Consider the following 17,559-nt stretch of genomic DNA (forward strand, 5'->3'; position numbering starts at 1 on the left):
ACAAGCTCCTTTCAGATGCCATCTAGGGAAATGAAAGAAGAGACTTGTGATGGAACATTAACTTCTGTAGCCCACTCAAACATGTGAATAATGAGAGGGAAAGAAATTACAGATCATCACAGAGCAGTAATGAGTGACTGATTTTCAACCAGAGAATTTCACAAAGAATGCCAGTCGTGAGCTTAATGCCTTTTGGCTGCGGTCAAGCACACACTTCAGAAAAACATTCACTGAAATTTAAAGTAATGGATAAAGTCATGACATCTTGAGGTGTCAGCTTCTTCATTTCCCTTCATTACGTTTAAGCCTGTGATAAATCAGTACTTGGCCTTCAACTTGGTATCTTACTGCCAAGATCTGTATAGACACCTCCAAGTCCAATCTAGATGATGATATACCTCAGTAGTTTCAGAGCAATGTTATTAAACTTTGCAATCCCCTGCATTTTAGAATCTTCTTATTTAATTTTTGTGGGGTTTCCACAGCAGAACAACTTTTTGCCTGGCTGAAAAGGTAGAGTTGTTCATCAATAAGGAACGTGTTACTGCAATACATTTTTCAGAAGACAGTATCACCTTTTTAAGAGTTCATTCTTACTTTGACTTATAAATAAAACATTCATATTATTTATAACTAATATAACAAATCATTAATGGTTGTAAACAAAGAGAATGTATATAAGTTGTTTTAATAGCTTACGTATCAGATAAGTAATATTTTATTGGCACGCAAATTTACAGAGGTTATGCACTGGGACAAAATGACAAATTGTATGGAAGATACTTGAAAATACTTTTCATTATTAAATTATTAGACAGTAACATTGGCCTTATTGTGACAGGTATTGTGTAAAACACAGATAACTTGTCCCATATGATAGGAATATTTTATGCTCTAAAGGAATTCCTTTAACCTTAACACACCAAATAAGCAATTCTTGAAGCAAGCAGGTTTTGTACGAGCATCATATAAGACTACAAACACCAGTTCATTTCTTTATTGGGCAAGATTTATGGTACAGCTTCCTATTCAAGTTGATTATTGTACTTGCAATGCCGTATGTGAAAACTGAACTCTGGAACAGAAGACTAGCCATAATAAGAAATACTAACAGTCTGTGTTAGTAAACTTAAAAGGAGTGCATTTAGTACCAGTTTAAACATTCAGATACACTAATTATTTTCCTAATCACATAATCATCAAGGTTGGAAACGATCTTCAAGATCATCTATTCCAACCATCAACCTATCATCACAATCACTCCTAAACCATAATCCCAGGTGCCACATCCAGACGCCTCTTAAACAATTCCAGTGACTCCACCACCTCCCTGGGCAACTTATTCCAATGCCCAACCCCCCTTTCAGTGAAAAAAAAAAAAGTTCTAATACCTAATCTGAACCTCTCATGACACAACTTAAGGCCATTTCCTCTCGTCCTTTCTCTTGTGACATGGCAGGAGAGACTGACCCCCACCTTGCTACAGTCTCCCTTCTGGGAGTTGTAAAGAACGATACAGTCCTCCCGAGTCTCCTCTTCTCCAGACTAAACAGCCCAGTTCCCTCAGCCACTTCTCTCACTTTCTAGACACTTTTTGTTGCCCTTCTCTGGACATGCTCCAGCACCTCAATGTCTTTCTTGAAGTGAGGGGCCCAAAACTGAACATAGGATTTGAGGTGCAGCCACACCAGTGCCAAGTACAGAGGGACAATTACTTCCTGATGGCCACACTATTTCTGATACAGGCCAAGATGCCACTGGCCTTCTTAGCCACCTGGGCACACTGCTGGCTCATATCAAGCCACCTGTCAATCAGCACCTCCAAGTCCCTTTCTGCTGAGCAGCTCTTAAGCCACTCTTCTCCCCAGTCTGTAGCGCCCCATGGGTTTGCTATGACCCAAGTGCAGGATCTGGCACTTTCCTTACTGAACCTCATGCAATTGTCCTCAGCCCATCCATCCAGCCTGTCCAGATCTCTCTGGAAAGAGATCAAATAATCAAATGTTGAACAGAACTCTTTATCTTAAGTACTGTCTGTCCAAAGCTGGCTTGAAGCGAAAAGAACAGGTGGGAGCTCAACACCTTTAAAATCTAAACTACCTTCAAAAGTGATACACAGTTTGGAATCACCAGCTTTACTCATGCTAAACCATCTGAGATTTCAGTAGTCACAAACACACATCTTTGGCAATTCTGTTCTCCTTGAACAGTTTAAACTCACTGTACCAATTTGGTGTCTTCTCATAACCACATCAGGTATTTAGACCTTACCAATGAAGTCTCTGAACTCTACAGCTTTGGGTAATCGTGACATACATTAAGCAAACAACTATTTCCTGTGGAAATCATAATTTATAGTAACCATTGCTGAGAAAATGTCCAAATACAGAGTCTAGTTTACCTGCCATCTCTTTCTGCTGTCCCACCTTCTGTTACTGTTTTGACAAATATTCCCAGTTTTTCAAGACCTGCATCTGCTCCAACTCCCATTCCAATAATGCTTATGCCAAGTCCATCTTCATCTGTAAAAAAGCAAGAGAAAGCAGAAAATTCTTACATTTGATGTGTACAGCTATTTGGTAGGTAAATATTTATGCTTTGGTCCCTCTTGCCTTTCTATGTCAATAACATTAATATTATTTTACTTCTTTTCAAAAAAATCTATGCGACTACTATTTTAATTACACACAAAAAATATCACTTTCACCCTTATGAGGAGCTTAGAGAAACAGTCAAGATTTTTACTCCCCCAGTGAAGAATGAACATATCAAAGACTGTGCAAAATCCATATGTTAATGGAGTGTCACAAAACAATTCTTTTAAGGAAAGTAAAAACTGCTTCTCTCTGAGCTGCTTCTTTAATTCCTTACTGAACAATTCTTGAAATCCAAAAAGCCAAGGTGACTACAACAGATTCATGGAAATTCAAGATAAGCTCTGTATACATGTGTGGACCTCCTCAGACTTGTAGGTCAGTGTCACAGGAACTGGAAATGGCACACAGACACCATACCTTTTTCTAGTTCGACTGGGAAGAGCTCCAGCTTTTCCACACGCTTCTCGAGTTCATATTCAGCAGATGCAGCAACTGGGTCAACTTCATCATTTCTCCTGTCATAATCTTCATTAGAGTATGTATTGAAAACCTGTAGAAACAGACCAAAAATCACTCAGCTACCTACTCCAAAAAAACCTCCAACTTATGAAACTAGCTACTGCTTTTGTCCTGTGATGTTGCAGATTTTGAAAAGGCTTTTAAAAGACAAATTTCTCCTGTTCATTCAAACTTCAAGTTTCTAAATTTGTGCTTTTTCATTCGAGAAAGCACAAGTATGGTTGCAAAAGTCAACTGAGTATAAGTTTTTATTGTTTTTGATTATAAATGAAAAGGTGATCTTTAATGACTATGTTGGTCTATGCATGTCAATATTTAAATTATTTAACTCATTAAGAATGCACTATTAGTAAACATTCACAGACATAAAAGAGTCAAGTACATTGAAATGATAATCTTTATAGTGTCTATGTTTTAGTCTTTACTCCTAATGAAGTTCCAGTTTGCATTCACCTAACAAAGCTAGACCAGAAGATTATTCATCTACATTTATGATGCCTATGGATATCATCAGAGATTATGATCCATATTATGTATTCACTTTTTTAGGACAGCAATATACACAGTCATGGGTATTTTTTAAGTAACCAGGTTTACAGGTTTATTTCAGCTCTAAAGCAGTAATTTAACAGTGACAGCATTAACCTGATTATATTATTTATGCTACTTTCTATCATACTTTCACATGGCCTTCAATCAGTGATGAGTCAGACCTTCAGGAACTTTAGTCAGGAAAAGCATATTTGCATATTTTAGAATTCAGAATTTGCCAGCCCAATTCACTTAACTGTCCACATTTGGCAGTAAGGAAAGAATATGCATTATTAGGGGTAATAACTTTACTGAGCTTTAGTCCCAGGGATATATCACATTCATTACTTCAAATAAAGGAAAACAATTTCCCATATCTCCCCTTCCTCTTTTACAGACACATTACAGAAGATACAATTGGTAGCCATGTTTTCCTTTATCTCTGCTCCTCTGACAACAGAAAACACTGCACCGTGCTACACAGCTACACATATATTCAGAAGGTCTACAGAAGCCTACTCTCTCAGCACCTTTCTTGGAGGCTCCAAAAGTACTGCCCCTGGAGCAAGCACGGCAGCTTGGTGGACAGTGCAATGCCAGAAGCTGGGTTCATTTCCACCTGAGGTTTCACCTGCCCAGAAAGCTGTTAGTGAACATTAATTTCATTTAAATAGCAAGTGTATTAAAGTTGCAAAAAAAAATACCATTAAGTTCTATTTTAAATATATTAACTGTGTTATGGCTACCACAAAGCTACTGAAAAAAACCCTCCCAGCTTTATATAAAGTAGTGGACAAAACAGAAAAGATGTTAGTTGCTCGATGGGAATTTTAACTCCTGTATTTTACATCAATGTGAAACAATCAATTTCCTCTGCCAAGAAGACTGAGGTGATAAACATTTTACAAGAATCTACAAATCTATCTCACACTGATTTTTAGTGATTCTGATCCAAGAAAAAGGCTTTTTAAACTATGTTCCTAGGAAGTCTTCATAAATATACGCCAAAGCTAAGTAAGATTAATCACATACTGAATGCTGTCCAATGCTGCTGAATTTTTGATGCTGCTTTAGTACTTGTATGATTGGAGAAAAGACACTGATGCAGAAACAAGTATAAGGGGAAGTACAATGTCCACGTTGAAACCCAACCTCATTCATGCTGACATCAACCAAATGAGGATGAGTCAGTATTGCTAGACTCAACTAAAACACTACTGAGCTAAGGTTCAACCACAAACCTTTAGGTCTGAAATGCAACAATTCTGCAAGCAAATACAGGTTAAAAACAACAGCTGTTAGTTTAGCTTGAATTATCTCATTTATCAACATGATGAGAGAGACCTGTGCCTCAAATGTGAACAGAGATGAATCACATCAAGGAAAATGGAGATACTGTTTGCTGAAGACAAAGAATAGCTGAGAGTTAGGTATAGGGAAAAACTATATCACAAAATGAGTATATTTATTTCTGGATTTCTTTTTATTACGTTAACTGATCCCATTCTTTTCCTTGTGTTCAATGACTGGCATTAGTATATCATGGCAGCAGTTTCAGATTTGTTGCAAAATGACTGGATATGCTTCCAGATAATTTTCTTTCTAAGCATAAAATCGTATACTGAATTCTGGTTTGGGATGATCTTTCTTGAATCAGACTAGACAGAAGAGATGGCTTCTTGGATTCTGCTCACTGTTTTGGAATATTTGGATAATCACACTAAAAGGGAACTGAAGATACTGCTGGTGGTGAATACAGCTATCATTATGTCTCCAAATACATCATGCTGTTCTTATCTAGTATCTTACCTAAGCATTCAATCTGAGATTGTAGGATCATTGACTGCATTAAGGTCTATATTTCCTATCTGGTATTAACTCAGTCTTTTGTACATTGGTCACATATTTTTGCCCACTACCTTGAACAATGCTGTTGACTTCCCTGAATTAGGGGAAGAAGGAGGATATTCTTGTATGTAATTTATCTCATTTTGTACAATCAAATTTAATGGTTGCCTGATTCTATTAAATGAATCCCTGGGTGTTAAACTGAAGAAAATTTGTGCTTGGAAACTTTCTTTCTTTGTGAAACAATCTATCCACCACAGTAACAAACTGCTTGCTCAGTACAGTCATGAGAACTGTCACTCAAGTTTTACTTTGCTAAAAATAAGATAAACATTTATAACTTTTTCCTCACGGTATGGTTAACTTGATTCAAGTAGAACTATTTCACTTTCCCCACGTCTGTTGCCACTGTGTTTCCCAGAGTGTGCGTGGGATTTCAGACTCATGGGAATTCTCCCATTCCCTGTGATTTCACAGATTTGGGGTTGCTGTCACTCTGGCCAAGTACCCAGTACAATAAATCTACTTAGTCATTACTTAAAGAAAGCTCTTTTTCAGGAAAATCCAATATACTATCTTAATCTCTGATTTTACCACCCCAGGTATTTAGAAAAAAAAAAGTTTCCATAGAGTTCACCTGTGCATTTACTAGGATTTACAACAGCACCTGTAATCCAGCAACAGCTGAAACAAAAAGCCAGCACTGGTGAGATGTCAAAACAAACCCTGGAGAACTGCTGCCAACAGAACATACTTCTGTGTTCTCTAAAGTGAAAGGAAAAGGGGCCATCAGTAAATGAGACAGCACCAAAATAATAATAAACTGTATCATCAAAGAAGCAGGTATTATTGTTAGGCACCCTGGGTGGCAACCCCAGGGAAATCATACGTACACATACATAGTGACCACTTGTTTCTCTTCCAGAGGGCAGTTGACAGAGCAAAACCAGAAAAGACATGTCACTAACTATAAAAATATATTGAGGACTAATTCAGAAAAAACCTACATTTTTGTTATAGTACTTAATTTTTAGGAGTAAGATCAGAAAAATGGAAACGGATTATTTTTGAAAAAAGGTAAAGTTTCAAAAGTTTGGGGCATTTTCCCATAGTTCTTAACAACCAAGTATCTTTACAGAATTTAGCTGCCCGCAACCAGTAAGTAGTGACAAGCCTTTTTTTTATTTTTTTAAAGAAAGTCAGAATGGAGGTAACTATAAAGAATCACGTGGGCTGTTCTGCCCATGGGCTAGCCAGTTTGGTGTTACATAAACCACATTATTAGTGTTTCATACTATAAACTATGCAACATAAAAACTGTCTTATCTGATGTAAGGCTAAGAGAATTGGGATTGTTCAGCCTAGAAAAGAAAAGGCTTAGGGGTAACCTAACTGTGGCCTCCAGTACCTGAAGGGAGCCTACAAGAAAGATGGAGAGAGACTATTTACAATACAGGACAAGGTGGAATGGCTTCCAGCTGAGGGTTTAAATTAGATATTAGGAAAAAAATCTTTACTGTGAGGGTGGTGAGGCACTGGAACAGGTTACCCAGAGAGGTTTTAGATGCCCCATTTCTGAAAGTGTTCAAGGCCAGGATGGATGGAGCTCTGAGCAACCTGGTCAAGTGAAAACTGTCCCTGCCCATGGCAGAGGGATTGTAACTAGATGATACTTAAGGTACCTTCTAGGCCATTCTATGATTCCATAAATCTATTTAAGAAAGTCCCAAACATATTGAGTGTGTGCTGGTTATGACTATACCGTCCTTGCAAGTTGTGCTAAGGAACAAGACCTGATCCCAGGTTCAGCTGCTGCCAACTGTGCTTTTTACCCCTCCAATGACTAGTGGTCAGCAAAGACAAAGAAACAAGTACGAACTGCATATTGGTGGATGGCACCTTGTTGCAGCAGCTGTTCTACCACACCTTCAGTTACTCAAGTCTTACTCACACATAAATAATCTCTCTGACATTCAATTCATGATTATACTAGGACATTCAATATGAGGGGCCACAGTTAATGTACACTGTGCAATATCAATTAAGAAACCATGCCTTCACCTGCTATTGCCATGCTGTCATAATGCCTGCTCCTCATTGCCTGTGTTCGGAAAGCAAAAACAAGCAAAAAAAAAGATGTGATGTCATCCACCACAGGAAAGCAGCTGCAAAAAACAGCACAAGTTTTGTTGTGATCTTTTGCAAGAATCCAAATGAGGAAACTCAGTGGCTGAGTAAGTAGTTTGGAAATCGGACATTCAGAAAAACATTTGAAGCTGTGGATGAGACCCTCAATACTTTCTCAGTCTAGAGAAGTTTTTAAGTCCAGAACAGCATGCAACAGCCCCTCTGTGAGAAGGAACAGGCACATTTGCAGGGTAGCTGCCAATTTCTTCAGAGCAATTTTACAATCATCTGTTTTGAATATACCAAACTGGACTACTGCGTTTCCTCCACTAACGACGAAAAATTCTCTTGTGGAGAGATAACCAAGGAAGAGCTGGAAGAGTGTCTCAGGAAGAATCAGTCATGTTCAAGGACATGACACTGACCTATGGTGTTGTACTTGAAGCACAAGAAGTTGTGAGAATTCCTGTGCTGCATCCTGCAAGGGCAGGAGGAAGGCACAGCACTGAGGATTCCCTCTCTGGTTATGATCAAGAAGCTAATGAGAGGAAAAGAAATCACAGTTTGACCATTATGTTCTGCTTTGAAGTCTTTCTACAGCACAGCTTCAGTGAGGAGAGGAAGCTCTGGCAATGTCTGCAATTGGTGGCTTCTTTTAAAGAGTCTTTTCTCTGCAATGTGGTTGTTTTGTCACAGTCAAAGCAAGTGAATCAGTGAGGAGGCTTCCTCCAGCTTTCCTGGCTTCGTGCTCCCCTAAAGCCTGCGTGGGCATTAGCTGTCACTAATGCTTCAGCAAGGAAGCATCAAGGAGACAAGTCTTCCCAAGACACAATTGCAGGGGTGAGACACAGATGGGAATTAGACAGTAGCAATATTGAAAGAAACTGATCATCTAACATCAAATCCGAGCCTGGGGTTTCCCGCAGAAAGCTCTGTAGGAGAAAAATCTGTTTTAAGTGTCCTGAAACTCTGGCACAGCAGTTTCTAGTTTCTGAAATTCTGGAAGTATCTGGACCCTAGACTTGTACATTCCAGAGAGACCTCTTCAGATATATGACAGGGAGACAGGAGCAACTGCTGCCACACACAGACAAACTGTTCACAGAATCACAGAATATGCTGAGTTGGAAGGATCCCAACAAGGATCATTGAGTTCAACCCTTAGCCCTGCACAGGACCATCCCCAAGAGTCACACCATGTGCCTGAGAGCATTGTTCAAATGCTTCTTGAACTCTGTCAGGCTTGGTGCTGTGACCACTTCCCTGGGGAGCTGTTCCAGTGTCCAATCACCCTCTGGGTGAAGAATCTTTTTCTAATATCCAACCTAAACCTTGCCTGACACAACCTCAGGCCATTCCCACAGGTCCTGTGACTGGTCACCACAGAGAAGAGATCAGTGCCTGTCCCTCTTCTTCCCCTCACGAGGAAGTTGTAACTGCAATGAGGTCTCCCCTCAGTCTCCTCCAGGCTGAACAGACCAAGTGACCTCAGACACTCCTCATACGGTTTCCCCTCAAAGCCCTTCACCATCTTCATTGCCCTCCTTTGGACACTCTCTAACAGCTTAATATCTTTCTTATATTGTGGTGACCAAAATTGCCACAATATTCAAGGGGAGGCTGCATCAGTGCAGGGCAGAGCGGGACAATCCCCTCCACTGACCAGTTGGTTATGCTTTGTCTGATGCCCTCCTGGCTGCCAGGGCATTGCTGACTCATATTCAACCTGCCATTGACCAGGATCCCACTAGTCCCTTTCCACGGCACTGCTTTCCAGCATCTCAGTTCCCAGTCTGTACAAAGATCCAGTGTTGTCCCATCCCAGGTGCAGAATCTGGCATTTCCCCCTGCTGAACTTCATATGGTTGGTGGTTGCCCACTCCTGTTGAGGTCTCTCTGCAGGGCCTCCCTGCCTTTGAGGGAGTCAACAGTTCTTCCCAGTTTTGTGTCCAAACTGGAAAATACTATCTCTAGATATTCTTGTTTCAGGCAACTGGCATGTTATCAAGCCTTTTGTCTGTTGGAACAGTCATAAAGACCAGTTCTAATCGAAAACCTCAGTGCCACTGTCCTGCAGCAGTGCTGACACATCTCATCTGACACCCGTACACCTCCATCCACTACAGCATGTCCTGCATCTGGTCTGTCTATGGGGAGAAGCATCCAACTGATGTTAACTCCAAATTGTGCCACATTTGCATTGCCTGGTGGGACACAAGCATTAAAATACATGGACTAATCACATGCATTTATTAGCCCTGTGACACAAGGGTGCGCTTGCTTCATGTTATAAACAGTTAAAGAAACGAGCAAAATTCTCTTTTAAACTTCTTTCACTGAAGCTAGAATCTTAAATTTTACAAAGTGCAGTTTGGTCTAAAACATGAAACTGAAATTGCCTTGGTGGTACTACATATGGATCAGATCCCCTGTTCCTGCTACTTGGCTCACTTTCAGGTGTGACTTTTTAAAACACCTGTCTTCATTAGGTAATTTTCTAGAATCAGTGAAATTTATTATTTATATTCATTTATTATTTACTCAGTGTGTACTTGTTTTATTGCTGATGTACTAGTTTTGTTTCAATTTACATTCCTCCTTGTCTACAGAGCAAAAAAATACAAAATCACTGTTACTGTAAATGAGATGTGTGCCCCATGTGAAAACTTCATGCTGTTACTCTTAATGAAGACAGGTCAGAGTAATTAGCAAATAAAAGTAAGCCCTGGTACTGAAGAGTAAAACCACAGCTCAAAGGGAATTTGCCACTTGTACAGCTCTTAGGGTTGCTGTGTGTTTGTTTTAGTAAGTGAGTTAAACAGTAAGGTGCACTGAAACCTGGAGTTGACATATGTACAAACAGACTTGTCTGAATATTCCTGGGGCTTTTCTGGTATATAGTAATGGGTTACAATTCCATTAGCTATTTTTTTTCTTCTCACAATTTTTTTTTTGTCACAACCATTATTACAAATGGGAGATTGCAATACTGTCCTGTTTTTCTCTGGTACAGACTAAATGATTTTCACTGAATTCTCTTCGACGAGTTTTGCAGACTTGGGTCTAAATCTTCTTGGATAGTGGGTAGGTTTTTGTAATGCAGCAGCTTGGATGGAACAGTGTAATGGAAGGAATAAATGACCAATAAGGTGACTCTTCCAGATCTTACTGATCATATATGAATACCTAGGAGACTTTTGAGTGTTGTGTACCTCACAGGTACACTTCATATGTAATAAATTCTTTTGCTCTGACCTTACCTTTTTTAAACTCTACTTTGCATCACTGTAAGTTACTGACAAAAATGTACTTTGCAACTGTTTATATCTTCTACTTTCTATTTTTGGTCAGTAATCTGCTATTTAGACATAGAGAATAAAAATCAGGAAGAAAAAAATTATGTGTTTTTCACAACAGCAGCTTGACAATGGCAGGGAAAAGAGACAACTCCACCATACTGCATTCCCATAAAGCTCAGGGTTTGTCAGGAAGTCCCTCCTGCCAGACTTCTTTCACAGATCCTGGACAGATTAGAGATCTAGGTACAGCAATATTAACACCTTATTGCCTACAGCACTGAAGTACTGGCCTTTAAGCCTGAATGCCTCTGGCTGACTCTCACTGCACTTCTGTTTCAGGAAAAAGTAAAAACATTTGCCTACACCTTGAGAGTGCCTCCTTCCAGCAGAATGAAGAAGCAGTTGCAACAAGAGCACTCAGATAGCCACGCTACACAGAAAAATTATAAAATATGAACACGAATACTTAAGAAGAAAATTCATTTCCTACATGACAGCAGATATTTTGGCAAGCCCCTCTATTGCCAAGGTAACAAACTAGCATGCTCAAGAACCCATAGTATCTTTGAACATGGAAATAAGCATGCAAATGAGAATGTTTGTAGTGAGTCAAGTTTGACAAATTAATTATACTACAGTACAGGCTCCAGTCTGGACCTCTGGTGTCCAAACAAATTTAAACAGATAGGACAGCATGAAGCAAGTTGCCGTTTCTGTCCCTAGACATTTATTCCTGAATCTGTTGCAGTATTTCTTCCAGATCCTTGCACTGCTGCCAGTTTACATCGTAACCAATGGTGCTATTTATCTTCTGCCTTTAAGAGTGTGACACATGAGCCAGCCAAGAGTAAATGCTGCTTCTGGTACCAATTAGTACAGGCTGCCATACAGTAGCAATGTCACCATGAATCAACACATCAGTGTTTCTTCTCCCAGCAACTTCACCCTCCCTCAGCCTACAAGTCAGGATGTCCAAACATAGAGTAAAAATGCCACAAATGTTCTCACAGGCAAACATTTGAAACAAAATATCGACTATGCATAGAGCATTCTATTTAAAATACTTCTCAGCAGGGATAAATCGTGTAACTTACACATTCCCTAAAAATGAATCCACAAAAAAAATTCACAAGCAATTCCTTTTATTTATTTACAGATGTCAGAACTGTTAAGAAAATGATTCAAAGGAAAAGAAGGACACAAAAAAGTGATCATAGGCATTAATTTAGAACATTTGCTGAGTAAATTATACAGAGAGTATTCATCCAACTTGAGTTTTATTGTGAGTCTTTATTGTGAAATTATTACATACTTTGAACAAAAGTGAATACAATTCTTTTATATGTATTTATATTTAAAAAAATCTTAAAAGTGTACTATAAATAGTACACATTGCTCTCTATTCCTTTACTTAAAGCAGAGAAGAAAGCAGTGGTGGAAGAAAAGAGTTAGGTGGAAACAGCCTGATTTTGTGTCTGATTTTCTCAGTATTAAAAATATCAATATCATCAATACACATATTGTGCTTTTTTAGGGTGCAAAGGTGGAACTCTCCTAAAGGTTTTTTATTGCTTTCTCACATATCTTGTCTCCTTCTGCATTTAGTACTAATTGTCAGTCTTACTAATAGTCTGCAGACGCAGCAAAGGCTGCATGAGCCAGGGAGAAGGATCTCCAGTGCCAGAAACCAGAGGACTTTACAGCTTTGACTCAGACCAAGGCACAAAAAGCAAATGTACCTCCATGCCAGACCATAGCAGGAGCCTTTCTGAATCTCTAAAGCTGTCTCATCACCACCTTTCACAACAAGTTCACATAAAAATCTTAATTTTTTTTTTTAAATGAGAAGTTCTTAATGAATTCTTTAACAGAGATGAGATTACTAAATATAGTGCTTACAGTCTAAGATGAGCGTGGGAAATTCTATTATATTCTATTAAGAAAGACACAAGAGATGTAATAAACTCTTCCTTTGCACATGCCAGCACACAGACTATTCATTATTTAAGTACACGGCTTCTGAGCTGAAGCATAGCTAAGTATGACATTAGATACCAGATATCAACTGGCCTTCTGTACAGGGTAAACATAATTCCCCAATTTAAGGTGGCACATGCCACATAGGGTATCTATTTCGTTTCTAGTGCAAGAAGGTATTTTTCTACAGCAATGGAAATCTTATGATTCTAAGGAACCTGAAGCCTTTGGTAGCCTATTGCTACATTCACGTTAACTTCACCATGCAGCGATATAAAAGAGACCAATTAATGGAGTGTTGCATTTATTTGGTAAGAGTCTTGCAGCCATACAGCCTGTTAATGCCATTGATTGCATATAAAAATGGACAAACAGGCAGAGCCTAAGAGGATTAATGGAAAAGCTTCTGTAATACAGAAAACGGTTTGCCGTATTTTGTAAACATCTTTCAAATGGGCAGTGCAATGCCACATTCTCAGTGCCAGATCACTACTCAGTTACTTCATACTGTAGACTTATCAATCCCTTAATTGCACCTGCAGGCAGAATTCATTTTGGCTGACTGCATTTTTTTTAATGATAGTTTCACATTTGCACTGTTTAGCACAATGAATTGCATCCCAGTAAGATGTAAAACTGCCTAGAGTAAGCAAAAGAATGTTTATCCATTAAGAATTCATACCAAGTGTATTACATTACAGTTAATCATACCAATGCTTCAAAAATGAGACAGTCTGTATTTCCAGAGGAATTCAGTCTCCCTAATGCCTCCTAATATGGTATGTGGGCTACACAAGCCAAGAATAGGGGTTCCCAGGTCTGACTTCATAGCTGGTTCAAACACACCAGCTCTAAGTGAAATTTAAAAGATGGTATTAATGGACTAAGAAACAGAAGGTTACAAATGTGTGCAGAAAGTATATCCAAACAAACAGACAAAGAGAAAGACGGATCACAGGGGATAAGCTGGTATTAATGAATAATGCTAGCTTGGGATGAGACTACAGCAATAATGCCACAAAGTGGGGATTCAAGATAAATACATTTAAAGTGACTCAATTCAACACTATTCTTGGACATTTTTCAACTTCAACATTTGTTATGACATCAGGTACAAAGTCTGGTATTACCCTCCTGAAAACAATAGCAAAAAACTTCATCAACCCCAAGAGGAAGAGATGGGAGTCTATATCACAATTGGTTTTCACTCTACCCCACATACTGTGGAAAAATTAGATAAGCATAGAAGCTACAACGAGGTTTGCTTACATAAAGATTTTACACAATTCTACGCTTTGTGCCCAAATTTACTACATAATTTCAAATTTATTACAGACATTTCCTATATACCAATCTGTGATGGATCTGAAATTCTGGAGAACCAAATGAAAGTTTAGCACCCAGTGCTGTCATCCTGAAAACGCATCTGGGGAACTCCACAGGGACCAGGTTGTGGGCATCCCAGCTTTCAGTATGACTCTCCCCTTATTACAGCAGATTTCCCATGTCTATGGCATGGGGTGTCAAACACATCGAGGTAAGGCTAGGTAACACTTATTGCAGGGTTGTTATTGCTACGCCTCAAAAAAGCAAAGCAGAAGACCTTTGCTGTCTGCATTGATACCATTTCCGTATGTGGAAGAATGAATATGAACCTTCTCCACCAACACCTCTTGCTTTACTGCTCTGGGGTTGACCAAGCATCTCCCTGTGCATGCCCTTAATAGTCCCTGCATGCTACTTTCAGGCAGAGCAGCAGGTAGGGCACCATGTCTATAGAGATCCATTACTGGGTACAGAGACAGATATGGGGTTAAATGTGAGCCCAGTGCTGTCCCTGCCACATGCCAGCAATGGAGATGGCTGGGGAAGCTGATGTACAGCCAAGAAACTCCCAGACCTTTACAGCTGACTTGAGTCTTCTAAGCTTTCTGTCTTCCAGATGCAACTTCTTGACCTGCCTAAGATAGAAATAAGTGAAGCTCAAGACAAATATTCCACCTTTGTGAGGGAAACTAAAACATGAGGCTTAGCTTTCTGTCCAGATTCGCCCAAGCAGAGAAGGAGAAACTGCTGTTTACCCTGTGCAATGACAGAGAACTGTAAAGGCTATGGAAGAACCTCTCTGTATGTTGTGTCAATGCAGCAAACAGAGCAGGGACATCTATGAGTGTGCTGCTCAGTTATTCCAGCAGCTGAAGTGTGCAGCATACAGCTGGTATCACTGTCACTCACAGTAACTGTATTTTCACTACAAACAGCTGCACATTTCTTTTAAAAGTAAAACAGACACCATTTAGCAGAAGCTGGACATACTCCAGATATCAGATTAAAACGTGTGTAATCTGTGTATGACAGGCTATAAAGCCAATACTGTAAGCCTTTCAGTAATCTTAGCATGATTTCAATGGCTACCCCAGTCTAATATAATGAATAAGAGAACATACCCAAATATCTCAAAAAAATCCTGACATCTAAATATTTTAAGTCAACTAGTGTTCATTGTCTAAAGAAACTGGCAATGATGCCTAAACTAAGAGCTGTGAATGAACCACTAGAGGAAGTCAGCAAAGTAATCTTGTAAATTTTGCTAGAATACATTTACACATATAACCTTAGCTATTTTTATGAATCCCTAAGTAAAAAAAAAAAAGTACACACTCAAGTTTTTTAGAAGCACGTCCTAAAATAGTATTTATAGTTAGTTTCAAGAATACCCATCAACGCTGAAAGGCTTCTTTTCCTGGGCATGACTCTTGTTCTTAATCAACTCTCTCTGTAGATCAAACGTAAGAAAAACAGAAAGCAATTCAAAGCAGTCCTTCCAAGTCCTTCTTTAGTATTACTAACAAAAAGCGAGTACTAGGTCAAGGAAAACATAAGTGATAATGTTAACATTCACTGGGAAACTGCACAACAGACAATTGGTACAAACTATATGTAACTCCTGGCTGCTTCTTACCCCTAAAAAAACCCAAAACAATGGTGAATAAAACCACTGTCGTGGATGAGGGAATTAGTTAGATACAGGTAGTGTGAGAAAATAAGTATGTGGTTGGACATCAAAACAGCCAAGCTGGTAAAACTTTAATCCTAAAAACTTTAATTTTAACCTTATTGTTACTGATTAAACACTGAGATTCTAAAAAAAATCTTATCAAAAGAGCACCTTTTGCTTGCAAATAAAATAATTAAAAAAGAGCATGAAATGACAATTTTTAAAAGCCTTTTCTATTGTACTGGTAAACTAAAAATCCACAAACACAGTTTTGTCTATAATCAGCTCAAGTTTTATCTTTCAATTGCTTGCAGTAAAGGATGCTATCGACCATTCTAGTCTTGAAGGCAAGAAATGTTTTCACAGATTATTCAAGAGTAAAACCAATAAAAGTGCATGCCAGAAAGTAAAATATTATCCAAACGTGTTTGTTGCTCACAACCAACAGGATTAGCTACAGATACAAGGCAGCTGCATGAATGCATTCTTGCAGCTTGAGCACAGGAGTCCATCCATCCTCAGGTGTGAAAGCTGGGTATAAGAGCCACACATAGACCATGCAGGTCACTCTCCAGGGTCAGGACCAAATGACAAAGTGTTGGCAGAAGGATTCAGCAAATACAAAATGGATTCCCTCCACTTTTTTTTCAAAGGAAAAGGCAAATCTCCCCTCTTCCTTTAAATTTTAAAAAGCTACAGAAGCATGAGCATCACCCCATTTCAAGAAGCACAAATTACCATAAAAAAAGAAGAGCAGTGCACGAAATACTGGAGAACAAAAAGGCATTCAAGTTTTAAATTGCAACTGCAACACTGGATAGTGTAAAGCATTTATTACTTTATTTAATTTTCCAAAAGAAATTTTAACACAAATGGCTAAGTGGTTTTGGTACCACAGAGAATATCAACAGTAAGTGGCTGTCACAGAAAATGATGCAGGGAACTGGTAACCTTATGACAGTTAACTGAAAACTGTTTGATAGTACTTCCAATTAAAAGCAACTTGAATATATCATGTATGTTTTTGGCCCATTTACCCTGAAAGGTAAAAGACATTGCTTCAACTCAAGTTTTAAAAAATTATTTTATCTGATTGGGCAGGCCTCATAAAAACAGTATTAAATTAATATTACTTTACCTACCTTTAGGTTAAAAGCTTGTCTCGCCTAAAAGGGTAACTGTCAAAATGCACATTAAATTCAAGCTTTCAAATAGTGAAAATACTCCATCTTCCACGCCCTAAGCCTAATTTTATTTCTGATAAATGTTATAATGTAACTCAACAAAAAAGGCACAATAAAAATACAAACTATAATTGTTTTGTCCTAATGTTATGACTTCTGGCTAACAAGAGGCAAATTTATGAAAAATCCATCATGTCTCTGTTTTGGAAAGAACTTGCATTTTATTAACCCAGCAACCTTTTTTTGAGCTTTTTTCCAGGACAGGTGCTTGAAAACCAGATGTACAAAATGGGTTCCATCACACGTACACAAAATGCATTTTAGATACAAGAGTTGTTCTTCATATTCAAGCTTTTTCTTTGCTCTACCAAAACAAGTCTTATGGCTTATATTAATTTCTGCCAAAACAGATGAGGACAAAATCCTTCCACTGAGTAATAAGAACAATTTAAAGATTGTCACTTTGCTTTTCAAAAAAT

At 38.6% G+C, this 17,559-nt stretch overlaps 1 protein-coding gene across 5 annotated transcripts in view; it reads right to left on the reverse strand.

The window, feature by feature from the left end:
* The window catches only part of PPP1R9A (protein phosphatase 1 regulatory subunit 9A), a 136,863-nt gene that overhangs the window by 61,161 nt on the left and 58,143 nt on the right, over window positions 1-17,559 (reverse strand). For all 5 annotated transcript variants that reach the window (XM_051802609.1, XM_051802611.1, XM_051802613.1 and 2 more), the window contains exons 3-4: window positions 3,015-3,147; window positions 2,402-2,522 (exon numbers count right to left, since the gene is read on the reverse strand). In XM_051802609.1, coding sequence (XP_051658569.1) covers window positions 2,402-2,522; window positions 3,015-3,147 — 254 coding nt within the window. The remainder of the gene's footprint in view (window positions 1-2,401; window positions 2,523-3,014; window positions 3,148-17,559) is intronic.

The sequence above is a fragment of the Manacus candei genome, unplaced genomic scaffold (assembly GCF_025592945.1).
Source record: "Manacus candei isolate 608988 ecotype Guabito, Panama unplaced genomic scaffold, ASM2559294v1 h1tg000056l, whole genome shotgun sequence".
NCBI classification, from domain to species: Eukaryota; Metazoa; Chordata; class Aves; order Passeriformes; family Pipridae; genus Manacus; species Manacus candei.